At 32.9% G+C, this 24837-nt stretch overlaps 1 protein-coding gene across 2 annotated transcripts in view; it reads right to left on the reverse strand.

The window, feature by feature from the left end:
* Positions 1–428: 428 nt before the first annotated feature.
* The window catches only part of LOC124368828, a 32727-nt gene continuing 8318 nt past the window's right edge, over positions 429–24837 (reverse strand). For both annotated transcript variants that reach the window (XM_046826235.1, XM_046826236.1), the window contains exons 2-7: positions 22539–23231; positions 16255–16429; positions 12715–12784; positions 11821–11970; positions 8491–8633; positions 429–8103 (exon numbers count right to left, since the gene is read on the reverse strand). In XM_046826235.1, coding sequence (XP_046682191.1) covers positions 6271–8103; positions 8491–8633; positions 11821–11970; positions 12715–12784; positions 16255–16429; positions 22539–23231 — 3064 coding nt within the window. In that variant the 3' untranslated portion in view covers positions 429–6270. The remainder of the gene's footprint in view (positions 8104–8490; positions 8634–11820; positions 11971–12714; positions 12785–16254; positions 16430–22538; positions 23232–24837) is intronic.

The following is a 24837-nucleotide window of genomic DNA, read 5'->3' on the forward strand; positions in this document are numbered from 1 at the left end:
ATAACAGATAATGAATAATAAATATTAATACACAGAAATCATTTTATGTCCAGGTGAAAATATTTGTTGTTTTTAAAGTAATTTTGGGTTTCCTATCACCATGGCTGAGTGGGGATATTTTACTACCAATTTTCTAACAAAAATATAATAGAGATGAATTCAACTCTGCAAATGTCATAATTAATATTTAGAAATTAAAGATATATAATAAAAAGGAATGAATAAGACTTTAATATTGCTGGTAAAAGATTCTCTCTTCTTTTTATTAATTTCTTTATTGTTCTGCTGTTGTGTCTACTTTTAGACATTTCATTTAAAATAATTTTCATTGAGTTGTTCATTAAGAATTGTTTCTATAGTAGTTTACTTCAACGACAGTAAATGAAATGGTTTAAACGGGCAAAAAAGCAATTGGAAGTTCCATCCAGTACATCGAGACATTTTTATCTTTTAATATCTTTAGATTTTAAAAAAAGAAACAGGAAATTTAAATAACATCACTCTTTTATCATTATATCACACCATACAATCATAATCTGTACAATCGATTTGACATACATTAGATCTGGGTGTTGACATACAAGCTAAGACAACGCAAACAGACCATTGGACTATTGCTTAGTAAACTTTAAGATGAGGTAGAATAGTCGGGCACCTAAAACGGAACAGAGATTCTAGTGGGAACAACATGTATAACAATTACAAGAAACATTCAGATGCCCCATACAAAAGATAGTTCATTTATACAGATCAACTGAGATTGGAAACTCACATATAAAATATCTGATGCCTGTTTGCTTCATAAAAAGTTATCCACACGCAAACACACTCTCTATCATATATATCGGACACTCACTGACATTCGTACAGCCTTTCACCCCGCACTCAGCATCATTAAATGCAACTTTTGTGGTTTTACAAATGATTCACCAGAGGTTGGAAGGTCTACGAGACAGACACAAGAAAATAATCATGGACACACTGTAATCTTTGGTAAGGGAAGAATCAAATAAAAGTTGATTGAACATTGCACATTTACTGTCCTCAGCCTAGTTTTGGCTTGTTGAAAGTTCAACATTCCTTTTTGAAATTCATCTAAGTTACCTTGTATATTTCCTTTGAACATTAAAACAGTTCTTTGAGATATTAACTTTTAAAAGTGTATAAATAAAACCAGTAAAGATAACAACATGCCTCACACAGAAAATTTGTACATACATCTTGTACAGCAAGTGTAATTGTAATCACAACAGTTTACAATAAACTAAAAAAAAAACTATAACACGAGCAAATATAATAACAAAATAACAATTAGAATTGTATATAGAAACAATCAGCACTAATTGAAATGTGATGGTAACAACATAAATGGGAGTGATAATAACAAATAAATATTATAAAAATTAAAATTAAAATCATGATATACATATATAACTAAATTATATATCTAACTAAATTATTGTCACGCCTCCAAAACAATAAAGCTTCAATAAACAGGAATTCTCGAAGTTAAATCTATAACGATAATTTCCTGTTACTAAATAAATTAACAAATAATTATTTGTGGTATATCTCAACTAGAAACAGGAGTTACGTTTATTATTGACTGATTGCTTTGTTTGTACCTCGAATTTGACTAGTAGAAGTTTGCCTTGGACTTGAATTGTAACAAAATTATGTTCCATAAAGCATAACATATCATTTTAAGATGCATCCGAAACAATAAAATATTTACACAGGCTTGTTATAAACGAAAAAAATTTCTCATAGTTATCAACAATTATAACTATTAAATATATATATATATATATGTATAAACAAAACATAATAGCCAGCACCTCAGTAATGTTGACAGTCTATATCATATTCTATAAGCAAAAACAAAGCAGCCAGTCAGTAGAATTACAAATTTTCTGATGATATTATAATAGAAATACAGTATTGCACTCATATTCATCAGCTACGCCGTACTACACAAATACACGTTCCACGAATATATTTTGACTAGATCAATCTCCCTTTAGAGGTTAAGTTACACCTTTTGCTTACCTTCACGCATACAAACTTAATACTTCCAAGGTTCAATAAATATTATTCAACTCACTGGTTGTACTGGTTGATATGAGAGCGTTCGATAATTTAACACAAATACGTAAATAGTTTGTGATGTAATATATTAAATGCGATGACCTTGTACTCGGATTTCATTTACAAAGTCGATCGCACACCCACGGTAACGTGTGAGATATAAAGGAAACTGTACTATCCAAACCGACCACGATTGATCATTATAAATTTAAACAGGAACTTAAAGTTATTCAACTTAAACTCTATGAACACGTTAAGGTATTATCTTAGTCGTACAACTAAAGAATGTTATTGCCCTATTTGAGCTAATCATTTTTATACAGCTAATGATCAGTAGATTTGTTAACTAAATGTGAAATAACCTATTTAAGGATTGCAACGCAACAACAAATATCAGTCACAGCTTACAAGCTGTATAACGAGAGAACAGGTAATTTACATTTCGTGAATTTAATAAACCAGATAGAAGCAAATTATATATATACAGTTACTAACAGCACTTACGTAAACAACTAGTCGTAAACCAAATAAAACCTAGAACTCAAGACTATACGAATTAATACTAATTTGTAAGCTTGTATTTATGTTACGTAAAAATATGCATTTACATATGGAAATTTTGTTTAGAAACTTCTTAAGTGAGAAACAAAAAAGCAAACGTTTTGTTACATGACTCAGCGAACTACCAGCTGGTCTGGTTAATGATATACAATCATTAAATAATAATAATTACAAATCAACTACAACTATTTAATTGTTAACTTAAAGCTAAGTTACTAGACACATTTCTCATTCAATTACTTAGAATTAAATCCACAGAGAAAGCGTTTAACAAACAAAGCAAATGGAAGACAAGTTGTACAATGTTCGACGTATATTTACAATAAATAATTGGGAAATAACTGGTACAATAGACAGCCAAATTTTGAGGGTGTTTGAATTTCAGACTCAGCTTCAAATTACTTAAGTAAGCAAAATTTCAATTTAATAAACAAAGGACTCCGCTAATTTTGTTCGTCGATGTTTACATTTTTTATGAATTTTCCATATCTACATACTGACTTGTATAAGAGAACTAAGAACAGGCAGCTGATTAAATTCATGTATTGACCTCAAATGAATATCACTGGCAGAGAATCGGGTACTTTCTGCTCCGAGGAATGAAGAATAACTTTCGAAGCTTGTACAACCAGCTTTGAAAATTTTTGGCATAAGAGGGGTATTTGTAGGGAAAATATTAAATAAAATCATACTCAACAATCGAGTTATCTACTACTAAAAAAATTCAAACTCGCTCAAAAGTTATTCTCTCTCATAATACTAATATACATTCAATTTATATATAATTGGGCTATAATTAGTTAAGTAATTCGAAAAACCTTTGTACTCTGTGACACAGTGGCAATGGCGATGTAGATGTGCAAAGTTAACAAATAAAACTCAATCTGAATTGAAAATAATCAATAATTTTGAAAAATAGTTTCATAATTAGTTAAAATCAATGTATTGAGCAAATATATTGACTATGGAATTAAGCTGGGTCCGAGCTGATGACTAAATCTTGCTATATCAATGGAAACAATAAAATTCGTAAGTACATATACACTTGTGTACAGAACAACTCCGAGAAGACTGTCCAAGTCCTACAGCACTAGCTTGTAATTCCTCCAGTTCTAGTTGTCCTCCCTTCCTTCTTATACTTAAACAACCACATTAAGAATGGTGCAAGACAAGAGTTAAACCTGTGTAGTTGTTCCTTCATATATACCTCCAAGGTTGGAGAGAAAGACAATGTACACATAACACATTCTGGTTTCAATTGTGCACATTTTACAGAACATAATAGAATTCATCAAAAATTGTAATCCAAACCGTGGTACGGTTTAAATTTTAATTTTACTACAACTAAGCCTTGATATTAAATATGTTTATTGAAACAATATAAAAAAGAAATAATGTTTTAACTTTGTAATTATGGAAGTTAGACCCACAATATATCCAAATAATAAATTAAGGGTGAGGTGGAAAAGTTCTTCTTACTGCCTGAGTGGCTTTCCCACATATCACTCTGGATCCTACAGACAATGATACTGCTGAGTGACAAGTGCTTTTTTCTGATTCGGAGTGTTAACCATCTGTACAATAGTCATTTTCACAACTCTCTAGTTGCCAGAGATGATATTGGAAAGGGATAACTGTTCTATAGACATCCTTCACCCTCTTAGATTCAAAGGGTTAGTCTGTACAATAGTCAGTTATTCTCTTACAACTCTCTGGTTACCAGAGACAATGCTATTGGAGAGGGATAACTGCTCTATAGACATCCTTCACCCTCTTAGATTCAAAGGGTTAGTCTGTACAATAGTCAGTTATTCTCTTACAACTCTCTGGGTGCCAGAGACAATGCTATTGGAGAGGGATAACTGCTCTATAGACATCCTTCACCCTCTCACATTCAAAGGGTTAATCTGTACAATAGTCAGTTATTCTCTTACAACGCTCTGGGTGCCAGAGACAATGCTATTGGAGAGGGATAACTGCTCTATAGACATCCTTCACCCTCTTAGATTCAAAGGGTTAGTCTGTACAATAGTCAGTTATTCTCTTACAACTCTCTGGTTACCAGAGACAATGCTATTGGAGAGGGATAACTGCTCTATAGACATCCTTCATCCTCTCAGATTCAAAGGGTTAGTCTGTACAATAGTCAGTTATTCTCTTACAACTATCTGGTTACCAGAGACAATGCTATTGGAGAGGGATAGCTGCTCTATAGACATCCTTCACCCTCTTAGATTCAAAGGGTTACTCTGTACAATAGTCAGTTATTCTCTTACAACTCTCTGGTTATCAGAGACAATGCTATTGGAGAGGGATAGCTGCTCTATAGACATCCTTCACCCTCTTAGATTCAAAGGGTTACTCTGTACAATAGTCAGCTATTATCTTACAACACTCTGGGTACCAAAAATGATGCTATTAGAGAGAAACAAGTGCTTTACAGAAATACCTCATCATTGTCTTGAGACTCAGAGGGTTAACAATATGTAGTCTACTATAAATAGGCAGGTACTGTGATATAACCCTCTAGGTGCCAGAGACGGTGCTGATGTATAGAGAGAGGTACAAGTACATCACGCCAGTAGGGTCTCAATTTGCATTTAGAAAGGACAAGTTAAAAAAAAAATATTATGAATGGAGAATAGAGGTTAACTACTGTTGTTTCGGCCAGTAAACCTGATCAGGTTTTGGCCAATTACTGATATTTCTGATTTACAACACTGCACTGTAAGATTGTCAACAGAATCCAGAGATATTTCAGTATCGCTGTGAAGAACTATATTCAGTCAACTGATGTGAAACCAAAACTACCAGTAATCCATATCCAGGTGAGTTGAGAAAAGCAGAGCTGTATCATAATTGACTAAAGGTTAACCAAACGATGACCAAAAAGTACAAGATGCAATCATTCCTTTATCATAGGATATTAACTTTTTTGTTGATTTGATACCGACTTCTTTGTTTAACTTATTGTTTTTCTTCTATTGTAATTTTTTTTTTAATTGTTAGGGAGCAGAAATATTATTGATTAGCTTTTATCAATTATTAGCTAAATAAACCTAGCTCTTAAGTTTGAAATTAAACTAATTATCATAACAAATTTTAAAGCATACAAATAATTTATATTACTTTTCTATTACCCATTGCTTGTTAAAAACATTTCTAAAATTTAGTCCTTTACTTATTAGGTTGAAGCCCTATTCATTAAATAGTGTGTTATTTTTAGAGAGTATGGCCTTTTTTTTAAACATTTTCAGTTTCAGTATATGTCTGACCCAACTGGAATCCATCCATCACACAAACCAAAAATTACTACAACCCTCAACTGCTAAGAAGAAAGGGAGACATCAAACAAGTAAATAATAATTCTTACATTTACGTTTTGGTTCCCTAACAAAAGTAAATGTTAATCTACTAAAACGGAGGAATATATAGCAGATAGGACTTTGAAACACCCGAATGGATACCGTAAACAAATACATATGTAATAACAATAACACTTATAAAGTAAAAGACATTAAAGTAATATATAATTACAAAAGAACTTAAAGCGCTTGAACTGTAAGCAGTCTTGCTAGTGATGGGGTCTTCTTGAAACTACTGACAGGCAAATCAAGCATATCAGAAACCTCCAAACCCAATATCCATTCTTTCATTTTTTATTCTATCGAAAACATGACTTTGCAGATAACTGGACTGAGGATATCCAGAATTAGAGTAGGGAGACGGGTAAGGAAAATTGGGACTAGGTACATGAATGTTGTGGGAGGGTGAGTAAGGGAAGCCCGCGGGAGGGCCACCAGGATAAGGGCTAGAATACTGATTGTAAGGATATGGAACCGACATGTTGACCCCACTCATGTTTGAAAGAGGTTCCATGGGAGAGCCTATCCTGCAAGTGCGGTCGACAAGCCCACCGCCAAACGAGTCTATTACGTGATGAGAGCCCATAGGGTGAGGTGGTCCCATCAAGTTAGGGTAGGATGAAGTGACCGTATGACTTGTGTTATAGTTGGAAGCCAGGCTGGTGACGGAGAAGGATCCTGGGGTCTCGTTGTTGCTCGTGGCACTGCTATTCGCCAACGAAGTCACAGAAAAGTTCATGCTTGGAGACGGGGATGTGTACGTGTTGCATGTGGTAGGAACTGCAGAAGGGTATTGAGGGCTGTAGTGAGACACTCGAGGGTAGTCCGAAAGATAAGCAGAGTCTTCACTGAACTGCCCACCACCACCTGAAGATGGAGCACTCTCCATCGCTTCTCCGCTCACTACTGTATGAGGTGTCTCACCGTCACCGATATTCGGAATCTGATCCACTAGTGATTCCAATCCTGATAAGCTCTTTGATGCTACATCCTGATTTATTACTGGTTTTGGAGCGAACCCAGATGATGGTCTCTGTGGATACCTCACAGATGTATTAGTTTCAGAATCACCAGAAAACTCATCGTAGTTCTGATAGTTTAAATCAGGGGATTTCTTTTTGGATGGAGCAGGACTTGAAAAATGACAATCCATATGGTTATCGATATTTTCTTCCTTTATGTCTGAGGAACTTTTACTATTTTCTTCTTGTAAAGTGGCAGCAGGTTCAAAATCTGGAGGCCCCCCCAGACTAGACGAATTAGGAGAACGAGAGCCGATATTCTGCTCCGACGATATCGCTGCACTTATCTCTGATGACAGGTCCGAGTGGGTGAACGAGGGTGGTTGGGGCGACTGGTTGTAGCCGTGAGACTGCATGGGAGACTGGTGGAAGGTGTGGCTGGACAGAGGTGACTGTGATGAGTTCTGATTGTACGTATGAGATTGGTTGTTATACATCTGTGAGAAACCCTGCTGGCACAGGTTGATGGGTGACTGTATCGGAGGAGAGAAGCAGTTGGGAGTATGTGAGGCAGTCTGAGGTGTGCTTGCAACAGGTGTACTGCTGTTACTCTGTGACTGTTGAGGTTGCTGTTGCTCTGTCGTCGTATTGTTTGCTACTTCCGGTTTGATTTTCTTTGGACGGCCCCTTTTCTTCTTTGGTATGACATTGCCGTCTTTATCAAGAACTTCTTTCGGAGGTTTTTCCTTCTTCTCAGGGGGTGCTTCACCTTCGACTTTGATTTTCTTAGGTCTACCTCGCTTCTTTTTGGGAGGACCACTCGGTTGTTCTTCTCCATTTTCTTTCTTGATCACAGAATTAGTTAAGTCCGTTAAGCCATCACCCATGCGCCCATTGTATCCCCCGTAATTACACAGTTGCCCGTCCTTGGGCTCTTCTTTCACATCGGGTTCAAAAAAGTTTTTCAGTTTAGAGTAAGTAAACACTATTTCTTTCTCATCTAATTCCGGCACAAGTCCATTCAAGTAGTCACGGAATTTCTTGAGTGCAGCATAAAACGGTACCTTGTCTGCCGCTCGGGGCAACTGAGCGCACCGCGCACTGGAGGACGGCATCACCCACATGTACTGGAACCACAATTTGCTATTAGTACACTCGAATAGTGGATTTTTTACATTATGTATAGTTCAGAAAATGTACATGAAATGAGTGAGGAAAGGAGGAATAAAAAAAAAATGGATCTCCATATGATATGCTTGGATCCCATATTGAAATTGAGTAAATTTAGAAAAAAACAAAGGTTAAAAATTGTATTTAGCTATTGCATGACCAATAAAATGGAAACATTTGGTACATTGATTTTGGTGGTATTTTTAACAAAGGAAATACTGAATATACAAACAAATCTTAATATATTCACTCTTTACTTTAGAATTTTGCTAACTAGCAAAATAAAATCCAATTGGCAAATAAATAACAAAGATTAGTACCATTATGACAAATTAAAAACTTACCGTATTAGTTCCATCCACCAGTTCAGGCTGTCTACCAAAACTGAAATCTTTCTTCCCAGAAAACACTTCGAATATAAGCTTTCCATTGAATACTGCTATTTTAGGTTTGAACTTTCGCAGCTTTTCTAGAAGGATTTGGCTTCCTATAATACATAAACCTTATATTATACAATTGCTAATGGTAGAAAAACAAAAATGTTATTTAACTAATAAACGTGGCTTTTTAATTCCACTTTTGTGTATGTAAGAAGTATTATTTATTGCCTTCAATAATAAATATAGTGTCAAAACTGGCAACAAATTTTAAATTACAAAAGAATAACTGACTGTATTAAGTCTTCGTACACACAAGATAACTAGTACTACTTAAAGGAACCATGACACTGGGTCCTAACGTTTCCTAATAATTTAAAGATAAAAAATTTGTAATGTCATAATTTTGGGCTAAATAAAAATGTGCTTTCCATTGAAAAAGACCAAGTTACAGTAACAAGAGTACAAATATTAAGACAATTAAGACAAATTAAGACAATTAAGACATTTATTTATCCTTCGGCAAGTCACATAACAAGCAATAGACATCGTCAATACTAGAAACTATTAGTTGACTAATTTGTCACAATAGTGTTTTAAAAACAATCCTATTAAGCAATAGTACTCACTAGCCTATACACAATCTAGACTAAGTGTTAAAATTAAATTTAAAATATTCTTCTAGGTTGTACAGTGGATTATTTACAAGCCATTCATGTAATCTCTCTGAAAATTTATGATGGTTTAAATTTTTCCAAGAAACTGGTAACTTATTGAAAAGCCTTATTCCCATGTTTTTATGATAATTCATTGATTTTGAAAGTCTTAATCTAGGCAGCTCAATTCTTTCTTGGTTTCGTGTATTATGAGAGTGTATGGCATTTCTTTGTGTATAAAGATGCAGATTTTTCTTTATTACCATTAATACATCAAATATATACAAATTTACAACAGTTAAAATGTTTAATTGCCTAAAAAGAGGTCGACAGTGATCACGCGGATTAGAGCCAGTTATGATTCGTATAGCTTTTTTTTTGTACAATAAGAACCTTTTGAATGCCTATTCCATTACCCCACACAATTAAACAATATCTTATAATACTTTCAAAAAATGAAAAATAGGCCATTCTTAAATATCTTGGAGACACTTTATTTTTAAGGTTTGCAAGTAAATAAATCACTCTAGACAATCTCTATATATTGCTAGAGAGTGTAGCACAATTCTACCACTCTGGATAATACCAGTCTCCCCAATGATCTATTTTGAATAATGAGAGCATTTGAGTAATGCTGATCTCTAGCAGACTCTGTGTAATATTACAATTGGAGCAGAGTCAGTGTCGTAATAGTTTTATAGTTGTTACAAAATATAGTTTTATACAACTTTTTCTAAATGTTAACATCAAAATCACACAACCAACTATGAATTAATACTTTTAAAGTGTGAATTATAAGAAATATTTCAGTACGTTATATTAATATCGAAGTGAGCAGTCTATCTATTATAGTCTGCAATCTGTCACCCTATTCAAGTGGGACAATCCCACATTTTTAAATCACCACATATTAGAATTACATCATGCAATATTTCTGCATTATGAATAACTAGTTGTAATTGGTCTGATAATTTGATCAGAACTTAAACCAGCGAAAGAGCCACTGGTGAAATAATTGTGCCAAAAGTGAAAAATTGTATATAAATTATAAAAACATTTATTACTAAACTACGTGAGGAATAGGATAAAAGCTTTGAATTATATCAAGACTTCCCTAGGCCATAAACCAATATTTTCTTAGGATCAAGAGAAATGAATCACTAATCACACTGTATTGTTGATGTAAATGTTATGTGGAATTTGTGCAACTGAAAACCTAAGTTCGGTGTAAACACCTATTCAGCCCATGATCTGGCTGAAAACAAAATTGTAAAGCACCCCAAAATCATGCAACAACAAAATCGGTAAATTGGATTTGATAAAGAAGCCTCCTTGCTCGCCATAAAAACAGTATGAGAAAACCTGAGGCTTTTAATCTTAGCCATTTAACAGTTTTTAATAAGAGTAAAGTTGATTTCTTTTTAAATTAATCTCAACAGAAGCATGACTAAGAGGAAATTTTCACCAACACAGTATATAACGTGGCTAAGACCTCTGAACCTCAAAGTCAAAATCAAATTGGGGAGATAATCAGCAGGGGAAAGAATAAAACTACCAGTTCTCAAACAGTAACTGTTTTATCCCTTCAAATGAGGGCATTAACCCTTTGCCCGCCAGCAGCTGATGTAAACTGCCAGTGATTGACGTTTTTGACTGGACAAAAGTAACTCAAAACTGGCTGCAGCCAATTTTTTTGGTTTGCTAAAACTAGGTTAAAACTGCCAAAGGCAAAGTTTATTATTCATTTTTTAGCTTTTCCATAGCACAGCTATTTAACCAATTACACATTTCTTTAATCTACAAATGAAAACTCAATAGTTTTTCAATTTCACAAAATATCAGCTACTACAAAAGTCTTACCACATAGAGTAACCTGTGAGGCTGTCGGTTGCAGTTTGTAAATAATGTTATTTTTTATGTGAAACCTGAAGCTGTGTTATTGTTGGTGAGTGAATTAGGAATAAACCATTTCTAAAATAGAAAGTGTCCCCCAAGTGTACCAAATGGGTGCCAGACATCTATGAGCATTTAAACAAAATTTTGAGCCATTAAAATAAAACACTAAAATCATTCTTTTTTTAAGATAATTATATCGTAGGAATTACAGAGGTTACTGATACAATTACGATGAGCTGATTTATTTTACTGACATTAAGCAAGATGTGTGAGGGAGGGTGGTATACTTGTACACTTGTTTTATCTCTGTTCAAGCATACATCTTCAGTACGAGTTTAATAATATAGATTTCCAATTTAGTCATACTCATTTCCAAAACTATTTACTTGAATATCAATTGTTATGTGGTTTTAAACATTTTCGTTGTTTAAACTAAAATATGTGAGTTTAAAATTTTAAAAGTTACCATTATGTTTATGTTTTAGTTCTTTTATTAGCGAGTCACAAGTTGAGAATTACCTTAGGAAAATGTTAAAATGCCTCCACAAAAACATTTTGGGAAGCAAGGCAAATTTTACAATTTTTTACAACGATCTTGAAGATGCCTGACTAACAATTCCTAAAGGCTTTAATTTGATTTTCATAGAAAAATTTTTAACATGGGGCAGGATGATGCTTCATTTCGACCCTGTATAATACCAGTTTCACAATCGATTAAAGATATTTGGGATTCAAATTAAAATACCTTCTTTAATTTCTTTCCTGGTGAGATCTGCACTTCCCTTAGTAGCTCTTTCCACCATATTTGTGAAACCAATGCCAACCTTCAATAGCTTGTAGTCATCATCTGCTGTCATGGGCTCAGGAGTTAACCCAGATAGGTACAAGCATTTCCCTGGAACAACAGTTTTTCTCCGTTATCTCTAACTCATACGGTAACCAAGTATTTTAATTGCAAATCTAATATAGATGCTGACCTTCCAGCCATACACCTTGAAGGAGTTGAACTGGAGAGAGTTAATCATACAAAGTTGTTAAAATCTGTATATTCAACAGGTGAATTTTTTGAATAACGATAATTTTCTTTTTAATATAAACATTGTTATATTTACCCAGCTATAAGTATGAAATGGTAACAAAAATGATTGGGTTGTCAATATGATTTTTATCATTTTAAGTGTTTTGCTATTTATTTATTGTATGTAATGTTTTTATTTAAATTTTAGATAAATAACTCATCTTATTTTTATTTTAAAAGAATGTTAAATTTCAATAATTCCTTCAGTATACTCATCAATGTATTTCTTTTCGTTGTATAATATGTTTACATTAAATCTGAACCAGGTGAAATTTGTTGTATATTAACATTTTAATTGCAAAAGCACTACTATGCTAAACTAACTTTTATTTGATTATTTTCATTTCATTTCATTTAAAAGTCTGATGCCTTAGACCAAGCAGTCTCCAAGTCTTTAATGCATATTAACTAAGTTTGGTAATCTGAACATGATTTGGTCTCAATTAGTTTGGAAAAGCAGCACCTAAGGCTTTATGGATTTAAAATATAAGCTACTGTTGCAAAACATAATCTAGCTAAATCTGAACTAAAGAGGTTCATAATGGTAAAATGTATACTTACAAAAATGGTTTCCTGGACCTGCATAGTGGTGACCCTTGTAAGCAGCAAACAATCCTGGGTTTATACCAATCTGCAACATATTTTAATTTCATTTAGTTTTTCTAACATCGGTAACATAAGAAAGATTGTTTCTACAAACACAACATACAATGCAGCAAAGATGCCTTCTGGTATATGCCAGAATCGTAAAATGGTATATTTTGCACCTCAAGTGACTAAAAAATAAAACAATACCGGTATAAAACTTACTGTTTACTATTACAACTTATTCTTTTCCTTTGATACTGATCAGATTTAAACATTTGAAGTTACCAATTTGCATTTGGTTACCTTACATTTAAAAAAAATTTATAATTATATTAAATACTATTTTAAGGTAACTATGGTTTTTAAAATTGTACAGTATTCAAGCAATCTTTCTAGCATTAGCTTCTTACAAAGTTTAAAAAAAATTGATATCAATGATATCAGTAAGTAGTTATTAGATAACCAGGTTTATTTCAGGCATTTCCCTTCTGAACAAAGGATACACATTGGTTATTTGCAGGACATAAGGGTAAATTCCCTATTGTAATCATTTATTGAAAACCAGGAGGCAAGTTTTTACTTCGTTATTTCAATAATTTTGAGGAAATTATTTGAAGTCATTCAAGAAAGTAAGGCAAAGAAATAGTAACCCTCCGAGCATCCATCATCAATACTTTTGATGACTTGGACTTTTACTAAGCGTCATCTCAACAATTTTGACTATAAACATTCATGTCTTAAAATTCATTTTACCAACACTAATGCAGGTCAAATCGCATTATAACCTATTCCGTTTGAAAACCTGTGAGTTTTCTTTATGGTTTGGTGGTCTTTGGATTTCTCGTAGACTGCACCGAACATTATACATCATCGTTTCATCAGCTGTTGTTTCTAGCGAGGTGTCCATGTATTGTTGTTGCTCAGGTACTAACGTGTGAATTTCGCTGTTTAAAGCCTATTTTGAGTTTGTTTTCATTTCAATTTGTTGTTATGTAGTTACTAATTTTAAAAAATTATATTATTGCATGCATATATCCTAAATATTGTATTGCTGCTATATTTAGTACAATTTAAGGTAATTCTAAGCAATATATGGGTCAACCTCGATTTTTCTCATATTACAATATAATGTTCCAATAGTCAATTAGAAAAGGAAATGACTAGAATTTCTTGCCGGAAAGCAGTTATAGGGAGCAGGCAACCGCCAGACGGTCATATATTGCTTAGAGTTACCTATTAGTGATCAGGGGCACTGACGTGATCTGGGCTTCAAATTTGGAACTACTCGAGTTAATTTTTTTTTCTAAAAGAGCAAGCAGCGCAAAGCGCTGCGCAGCGGGCAGGCATCGTGCGTGATCCTTTTTTTTTATTAAAAATTTCTGATAAATTGTTATTACATATTACAATATAATGTAGGTAATGTATGTAAAACAATTTTTAAACACATAATTACATGCTGGAAAGCAAAGTAAACCAATATAATCCGCCCAATACAAAATCTCCGTAAAAATCTGGTAAAGGAATCTGTGTCATTCCTTTGGCCTGAATCAATTCAGTATAGATGAAGATCACGCACGATGCTTGCCCGCTGCGCAGCGCTTCGCGCTGCTTGCTCTTTTAGAAAAAAAAATTAACTCGAGTAGTTCCAAATTTGAAGCCCAGATCACGTCAGTGCCCCTGATCACTAATAGGTAATTCTCGCGGTTGCCTGCTCCCTATAGCTGCTTTCCAGCAAGAAATTCTAGTCATTTCCTTTTCTAATTGACTATTGGAACATTATATTGTAATATGAGTTGCCTGCTCCCTATAACTGCTTTCCGGCAAGAAATTCTAGTCATTTCCTTTTCTAATTGACTATTGGAACATTATATTGTAATATGAGAAAAATCGAGGTTGACCCATATATTGCTTAGAATTACCCAATTTAAAAAGTAATAACATTGTTATATCAATTTGTTATATAACTACCGCAAGTAGGAAAAAATTGCAAATGTATGTAAAAATACTGGTTTAAAAAATGTTAAGTTGCAAAATTTGCTAGAATTACAATTTAAAGTTTGTTATTTAGTTATAAGACAATGATTACAACAGCTGTACATTTGTATGAATCGTAAATTTATTTTCAACTTTACAACTAATTAAGAGCAACAGTTGAAGTGGGGTAACCCTAGGGTAGGTCTTAGCCGTGGACGTAATGACAGCCTGCCCTCGTGGTCGTGTCATTCAGGAGATTATACTTTTGCAGCAAGCAGCTTCTATTTTGTTTCTCCAACTATTGGGCCGAATGACTTAGATTAAAGATTATGATTTAGTAGCAAATTAAATATCATTGATGGCTGGGTTCCATTGAGAACACTTTTGTATTAACCCTAGTGTTGGCAATCAACGACTATTCACCGGTGACAGTCCCGTGGAGGTTGGCAACCAATGATTAGTCGTTGATAGTCATGGCGTCACTATTTCACTTATTATAGTACGTAAACTCGTCGTATCAACTTGATTTGGACACCATTGAAAACATCAGAATCTGTCCTGTCTGCAGACAGTTTTTTAAATAGTTGTAGCGAGTGGACAGATGATGCAATCAGCTGTTTATAAAGTGGAATTTATCTTCAACTCTGTTGCTATAGCCCGGCACAGTTGTTGACTGACTGTATTGGTTATTTTGTTCATTTATTACGTTCGTAATATATGACTGTAAATATTTATAGATTATTGCATAAAACGTGTTTATTATGATCCTGTAATGTTTTATGTGAATAGTTTTAGTAAATAATACTAACAGTTATATATTTGTTTACTAAATTTAGATGCATGTTGTAGTTTTGTTTTAGCCCAAGTCAGAAATACAACCATTACAAACAATAAACAAACTAATTATTGATTTATTTTAACACTGTAAATACAATTTTGTTAGTTTTTTCTTTCTTTTTTAAAAGTTTTTTTTTACTATGGCTCAAAACAATTATGTTTTTGGTTACTAAATTTCAAATTGATAGTTGCTGTTTTATTCAGTTGGGTTTTAGGCATGTTTTCAAATTATTTTCACACATATTTTTTAGTTTCTTTGTATATATTCCTAAAAACCTATATATTTTCAAAACTACATAATTTTGACAACTTGTGGCTATCTTGAAGTTTTAAAGTTCTAGGAATAAAAATATTTTCAAACCATGGTCCCAGGCAATTAATGTAAAAGAAATTTAAAATTTGGGTAAATTATATATATAACAAAAATACACCTGTTATAAATTTAAGAATGTTATTCTCCACTCTTTTCTAAAAAAAAAAAAAAAAAACAATGTATTATACACCATAATTGCTGTTATATATGTATTTTTTTTTTAATAAAAAGAAAAATACCTTACACAAAACGCCATTCCATTAACAAGTGAAATGACTGCCACGACTAGGGTTAATCAACTCTCAAATGATATTTACTATTTCTTAGGATGTAGTTCATAAATCGTAAAAGCAACTGTCGTTCAAATTTAATTATTATTTTTGACTTACAATCACTATATCCAAATTCTGAGTTAGATGATCCGGTAATGTCCTTTTAGATACTTCTTCTTCTGGCATCCCATTGAACCTGTCATGCTTCTTGCGTTCCTTGAATGCTTTCACAGTCGGATCCTTGAGAGGTTTCATCTGGAGAGGATTCATCATGTTGTCAGGATAAACCATCCTGCAAACAATTCATACTATAGAGAATGTTACATAAAGCTACAGACCAGCTTAATCCTTACGAGACCAATGGATGATATCGCCCAAACATGTTCTGTTGAGAAAGACCGTTGGACAATGTATCATCCAATTGAGTTTATTACAAATCAACAGATCTGTAAGAACATTTCTGTTCCAAAGTATTGGGAATTTCATTTGAATGTTTTTCATTTTATTCTGTCTAATCACTTTGCATTGTTTTCTGCCACAAAACTCAAAAACCAAGTGTTCATCATGAGTTAAGTCAGCTGACATCGCGGCAACAGTTACACCACAGCGTCAGCTGTTGGGCAGTCAGAAGTAAACAACTATCCTTGTTATTGGTTACTTTTCAAGCTCACTATATTTTGTGGCTATACATTATGAACAAATTGTAATTTATAGTTTGATTACTGCATACACCATTTAGTGTTTTAGAGCTCAATTATTATTATATATCGTATGGGGGACAAAGGCAGCTATCCATAAATAAATAAATTAAAAATTACAATTATTAAAAAGTACGTAAGAACAAAGTTCTTGAGTCATAAATTAAAAATAATATTAAGATCTCCCGTCACAAAGCTAAATCCAAATTACTGAGCCAGTTTAGAGACCCATCCTCTAAACCACTTAGACCAGCCAGACCACCAGAAAACAATCGCAAAGGGCAGTCGTTTACAATGTGCTCCATTGTCTGAGAGTTTGCGCCACAATCACACGTCTGGTCGTCAGTAATACCCCACTTAAATTTCCAGTGATTGCTTCTCCCAACCCCAGTTCGAAAACGATTCAATAAAACCCATTCCTTTCGAGGAATTTCCAAGCCACCCGCTGCTTTCATAGGATCGGATATCAAGAACTTGTTCCGTCCATCGAATGATTCCCTCTGTTATTTAGAGCTCAATAATTACTGTATTTACACCATGTTTGACAAAAATAATATTTTTTGAATTTATTTTCTTACAACTTCCTTTATCTGTGTCTAATTCAAATATGATTTTACACAGATACTGTTCTTTAACCCTTTCCACTCGGATTTTTTTCACTAGTCTGCCCCCTCAGCTCGTATTTATTTTAGCATATTTTCAGTAAAAACCCATTTTTAGCAAACTGGAAGTCAATAAAGTATATACATTATTATATTGTATAATAATTTTATTTTATTTCTAATTTATATTTTAGAGATATAAAATTTGATAATTACACTAATAAGTTTTATATTTTAGCATGGTATGGTATCGTTCAGAACACTCTGCAGGATGAAGACCAGGATTTTTTGAACAGGTTTTACAATAGTAAAGTGTTTCCTTTCTTTCTCCTGGCACCTTTCTATTGCTACAAACAGCACAGTCTTTAGTTTTTTTTGTTGGATGAGCTGCAAGAAAGTGAGGTTGTTTGTTTAGCCTTTCTTCTTTTTCTACTGATGAAGGACGACCCCGCTTCAAACTCATAGGGTTACGGACATGGCCTACAAGTTCAGTGATAAGGATTTCTCTGAAATTCCTGTGTTGAATTGTTTTTTTCTCCATGGTTTTGTTTATTCGTGTTGAACAAGAGAAAGCTATTTACTATTCCCACTTCCAACATCCAGAAAAATAGCTTTCTCCACTACTTCAGAGATTTACGGGGAAATTTGTAGGAAGCAATATAGTGGTCTGCTTGGTCCAAGCCACCCATATATTTGTTATACTGACAGATAACTGTTGGCTTTTGTATGTTTATTTGATTATCCTTGCCTTAATTAAGTAATTCAGCAATAACTTCTGAATCAGAAAGAAAAGAGGTACTTGGTAACGACATATCGAGTCACTAATGCGAACGCGTCTGAAAATTGGTTAGGAAACGTGACTACAATGACAAAGCAAAATAAATCAGCAGCCGACCAATCGTAGTTCAGCTGTCATTTATTAGTTCCTGAGAATGCCGTGCGATCGCAGCACCAATCGGAAACATCGTAGGCCGCCTAAAAATAAAGAAAAGCTGACGTCACTGCAATGTCGGATGGCGTCCGACATACGAGCGGAACGGCAAAATAGCAATGTCGGACGATGTCCGACATACGAGCGGAAAGGGTTAAGTGTATTTTCAAACCATACATCTTACTACATTCAAAATATTTCTTTGGTTTCATGCTGCAATGAAACAAACTTAGTTAGAAATTAGAAGGACTTTTTTATGTTTTTTTTTTTTTTTAAAGGAGAGACCCTTTAAGCATTATTCTGTCCGTCCTCATGTGCCAGAATAAGGGGGAGAGTCGATACAGTACAAGGTTGATGGTACTGATAAAAAGTGCAACGGTCACAGACAGGATTTGAACCTGCGCTATCTCTAACTCAGACCCAAAGTCCAACGACTTAGACTGCTCGGCCATCGGCACTCCCTATTCTTTTTATACTAATGAAAAAGTTATGTAATAGTTATCCATCAACTATATCATTAAACCAATAAGAAGTTTTGTTAGAAACATTTTGGTAAAATACTTTTAAATATATACTGTTAAAACTCTCATTTTGTGGACATTATTTTATGCTTATACTGAATTAAAAATATGTATACTGATATTGAAGGTTTTTTTTGTCACGGTCCTACAGAGTAGAAAAAGAGATTTAGTTGCTATATATAAAAATTAAAACTCAATATAATATAATAAAAAATGTTCAGAAGCAAATATACCACAAAGAATAATTACTTAACCCTTCAACGCGTTATTTTTTTTTCATGGTCATACTCCCTCCTGCGTTGATTTTTCTGGCGGTTTTTTAGAGATTTTGTGTTTTATAAATAATATAAGCAAATTACCCAAGTTTATAATTATTTTATTATACTTCTATGTTGTTAGTGTTTAAAATTAGCCAAATTAAACAAAATTAACCTACTTTAGGTTAATTTCCCTAAAAGCTAGCTAACCTACAAACCATCCCCAACTCATGTTTATAAAACACAACAAATTGTTCCTATCAAAACGGGATTTCCTTCTTCAAAACAATATAGTTAGCTTGTAAAACTAATAATAACTAAACAAATGAACGTAAAACACACAAAAATATGTCAGTTGAACATAACCATCACACTAACAATGACTGTAAACAACAACAAACGTAAGCTGACAAACGATCGGATGCAGCTGATTTCTCAGATATTTTTTCTAAAGATCGATTTTTTCGAGATATCGACTCAATTAATCGAAAGTTTGAATCTTCTCCTTTCGATTGGTATACATTTTTCATTGAAAACATTCGATAGTCGTCTGTTACAGCTACAAAAAATAACCGACTACTCCATGACGTACTCAGTACGGCAAAACGCGATCTCAAGTAAAAGTGTCATGACGTACCTAGTACGGCAAAACGCGTTGAAGGGTTAATGATTTTTAGTTACAAAATACTCATATCGTGAAGTCAACACAGTTTGTTACATTGTACTACAACATGTTGGCATTTTTCCAAAACAATTTTCTGTTATTAAAATAGGATTTTTCATAAGAATTTAATATTGAGCTTTTAAAATGTTTTGCAATGGTAAATATCACAATTTTGCCCTGGTTCTTTTAATTTCCAAGGGAAGTTCCTCCTTCACATCTCCCCCTTCTCTTCTTGTCAAATAACCCACCAAATTATATTAGTTCACATGCTGCTATGTTAACTATTAAACAATAAATTAAATTAATTGTTAGCAACTGGAATGATTACAGCATTTTAACTGATCTTATCATACATAAAAAATCCTCCAACAAATTAAATAGTACAAAAAGACTTGATATACGCTGAGCTTATACGATTTGCAGTTTGGAAGATTCTCTATGGCAAAGACAATTCTTCTTGGTCTGAATCATTAATTCCTTACGCATTCATATAGTACAAAAACAAGAAGCTCAGTCTATGCTAATAGCTTGTTTGTCTAAGATAAAGAGCCAAACAGCATAATGGCAAGAGTGGTAGCTGTTCCTTTCAAATTTTAGATCAAGTCAAGATTTCAGGTTTTTCGATGAAAGTATTACACTTTCTTCACAATACTTAATTATGTATGTCAAGAAGTATACAAGATTAAGTACATCACTATTGCTTCACTCATCCACTGTAAACTGACAGTAAAGCTACTAGAAGTAAAGAGGTTTTTAGTTTTTAATTGGTAGGCCAAACGGTTGCTGCACAGCAGGTCTGTAGTTCCCATGATATGTTTGTACCGGTTGCTGTCTATTTACTACTGTAATGATATGAGTGTTTATTTTACAACAGTGTAGTTATCTGGAATATTACGTAATTGATAATGAAGGTTTAGGACCAAGTCTCCCTTCAATTAATACAAGAATTAAATATTACACCAATATAATTGTACTAACTATCAAGATTATATCGTGTTAAAAGTGTCACTCAGCTGTTCCACACGAAAAAAGACAAACATTTCGTTGTTTTATGGGTTTGTAAAGAATACAAAAACCAACACACCCTAAAAGAGTTGAATAGGTTTAATTTAAATAGTTTTCAGCTATGAACATTTTAATAATGGTTTACATTATATTTTAATTAATTCATATCGTAACTGGTGCTAAATTTATTAACACAAACACACTATGAACTGTGAGTGAATGTCAAGGACAATTTATTATTAACTTCTCTCCTACACCTCCTACACATTTACTAGTCAATTCCCAACCCACATTAAAACATTTAGAATATTACTGCCTCAATTTTGTAATGTTAGCTAGATTTTTGTGTTATTTCATTTTTTTTTTCTTTTACACAGCATTCTTTATTGATTTAGAAATGAAAAAAAGTACATTAAAGCAATATAATAATTTCTTTTCTTCAGTTTTTATGAAAAAGGTTCAACTGAATATATATAAACACATTCATGAAATATATGATGATTATAAATTGTAAATTGAGATTTGCCATCGGTATGGGTATATAAATAATCTGTGCAACATTTCATGCGTATTGACTGACCACCAGGGTCTGATTACAAACAAGGAGACACAAGAGGTGTAAAAGCAATGTAAAATTCAAAAATATTGATTCTGTTGGATAATTCCCCTCTCTTATACATGGTTGCTTCACAACCCTGTCTGACACCTGACAACTTTGTCCAGATGTGAAAGAAGTCTTCCAGACAAAGAGTGTACGAGCTTTATACTTGATTTTGCAATTTTATTTTTAAGTCTTATAATTGTTTAAATTAAATTTGTAATAAATTGTTAAATTAACAAATGTTTATTATACTGGTACAGTATTATTAGAATTATACAAGCATTTCTTGCAAAATTAATTATATTGGATTTTTAGTCTGAGCTCAAAAAAAAAAAAAAAATATATATATATATATTTTAGCTCAAACCAAAAATAATTGTATCTTTATATATATATATCAGTATATACATAAATATATATATTTTTTATTTTATTTATTTATTTATTTTTTTTTTTTTTGAGCTCAGACCAAAAAATCCAATATGATTACTTTTGCAAGAAATACTTGTATAATTCTAATAATACTGTACCAGTATAATAAAAATTTGTTAATTAATTACAAATTCAATTAATTTAATTATATATATAGCAATGTTGCAGTATTAGTACGTACAGTATTATTAATAAATTAAATTAAACAAAACATATTTATTTTTTATAGCTAAGAAAACAAGTAACCAAACTAAAACCAAAAAGTACTAGGGTTATACAAGTAATACTTGCAAAAGTCACTATATTGGTATGATTATTTTGGGCCTGGGCATAATTAATTTAAATAATAAGTATGTTATTTGCACAATCTTCTAAATAATACGTCACCAAAACATCAAAGTATAATCTTAAATATGTAATTTCAATATAAATAAATAATATTCATAATCTAACAACAACAATATTTACGATAAAAATATATTGTTAACAAAAATTATACTGTAATTTTTGACATCGAGTTGACGTTGTGGTACCAGACATGTTAACCAGCCTTCGTGGCTGTTGAATGTTTCCAACAGTAACTAGTAGTAACAGAGCCATAACCCAAGAAATGCTATGCAGCTTACAGATATTGTATTGAGGATGAAAACCTTCTCTAAGCAATGTCTATTTCTCTTGAACTACACTTACCCTCCGTGAAGTTGTTGTTGTAACTGCTGATCTTCTGGTTTAACTTTTTTCTTACGACCACGCTTCTTTGGCACCTGCTGCATTACGACAGGTGGACATTGCATGGCCTGCATAGGCATGCGATCTTCATCTACAAAGCTGTACGGGTCTTCCTGCATCTCGTACTTGATAACACTGCCACCTTGCAAGACATGGGGATGGTGATGCATGTGGGCATGAGGGTGTGAGTGAGGATGAGGGTGGGAGTGAGGATGGCTATGAGGATGAGCATGGGGGTGATGATGGGCGTGGGGATGTTGTTGGTGTTGTGGGATCGGTTGTTGGGGATGTTGGGGCATGGGTTGCTGAGGATGCTGTGGAATGGGGTGCTGAGGATGTTGTTGGTGTTGAGGATGTTGAGACATACTCTGATGATGAGGTAGAGGTTGTTGGTGTTGCTGGTGTGCCATCTGTGGGAGATGTTGGGACATCTGTTGATGTAACGAGTTTGTATTGTTCATCATTTTGTTGACTTCGTTCTGGGCCCTTAAATCCAAATCTCCACTGGTTTCGTAGCCATCATCGTTAGGCTCTTGCTTCAGTACTCCAGGGCCTTCCGGATAGTGTTGGGGTTCGGTCTTCATCATGGGTGTCCCGTCTGCATAGTGTTGGGGTTCCGTCTTCATTATGGGTGTTCCATCATTGTACCCAGACCTACAAACAAGTAAATAAATTTAGAAAATCTCTTTATCAAAGGCACTTTAATATCAGACTAAACCTCAGAAGTTTAAATTATGTATTATTCTAATACTAAACAAAGCAATATATATCCATAAATTCAGTTATGAAATTTAAGTAATCAGTATGTTCACAACATCTTCATAAGAGGGGGGGGGGGAAGTCACTTTCTAATGTTCACAACATCTTCATAAGAGGGGGAGAGGGTAATAATGATTGTACACATGAATCCTCTCCGCCCCCTCCAGTTACAACTCAACAATGACATATATTAACATAAAATGCACAATAGTTTTTTTATATTAAATGCTTGCAGATTTCACTTAAAATTGTGGGAGAGATTTTCATACAAAAATAATAGATAAACCGCAAAAAGTCAAATAAATTGTATTTATAAAGATTTTAACCATGTGGAATTTTGTTAACTATTTTAAAATTTAATTTTAACAACAAAGGGTTTAAAAGGATAAATGAATCATAGCATACATTTGTAATCATCAAGTAGTTAAAAAACAGAAACACTGTTTTGAGACCTGCAATTCAATTCATTCCTCAGGGAAAAATAAACTAATAAAAGGTTCTAAGATTATAGAATGTATATATAGAATCTCATATTTACATGAGATAAAGTAGGATTATATACTTTAGTGTTTCTGTTTATTGAAATTCAAGTAGTTGCTTAATGCACAAGTTCATCCATAACTTGAAATATTTTGTTGCTTCTGAGAAAATTGTAAAAAACAAAATTACAAATGCAAAGAACGCTTAATAAGGCTTTTATTGTGTTGAACTTTGAACCAATTCATTAAGAAATGCAGCATCCGAAACCTGACATTATCAGAGACTAACTCTTGAAATGTGAAATCAACTTGTGTCTGAAGAGATAAAAAAAGTAGGAAAAAATTTAAACTAAACCGCTCAACATCAATGTACTGTATAGTGTCCTACACAACTGTGTTTTCAATTTTATTTGAGAGTTCAAATTTAATTCAATAAAAAATAACATTTAATGCAAAGATGAAGGAATTGGCTGTTCAACTTTATTATCTTCTCTTGCCCACATTTGTAAGGAAGAATTTAAATTAAAACATATAATTGTTACGCGACACATGATTGCGGGTTGTTAGGATAGTTAATTTTTAAATAATAGTTAATTAATTTACTCTTCAACTGTGTAGCATATGTGTGTTATTGTATAATATTACAACTTAAACAGTCTGTGGTCTTCATTATAATTAATAATTGTTTTTGTTAATTATTAAATTGAAATAAAATAATAAGTGTCATTATTTATTTTAACTTATGATCTGTATGTATGGATAATTTATTAATACAATTAAGAGTACAATATTAAAAAGATTGCTATAATTTTCTTTGAATTGTATGAGTTATAATTGTACTATAACTGATCATTTTGTTAAAATTATTCTAAAAGATTTAGTAAAATGTCTGGCACTTAAAATAATACTCTTTCTTCACTGAAATCCAAGAGAGGGCTTGAATATATATTTTCCTCTTCATGGTTTATTACGTACAATTTACAAAAAAGCTGTTTGCATGCAAAGTGTTTACATGTTTAAAG

The sequence above is a fragment of the Homalodisca vitripennis genome, chromosome X, assembly GCF_021130785.1.
Source record: "Homalodisca vitripennis isolate AUS2020 chromosome X, UT_GWSS_2.1, whole genome shotgun sequence".
In the NCBI taxonomy this organism is placed as follows: domain Eukaryota; kingdom Metazoa; phylum Arthropoda; class Insecta; order Hemiptera; family Cicadellidae; genus Homalodisca; species Homalodisca vitripennis.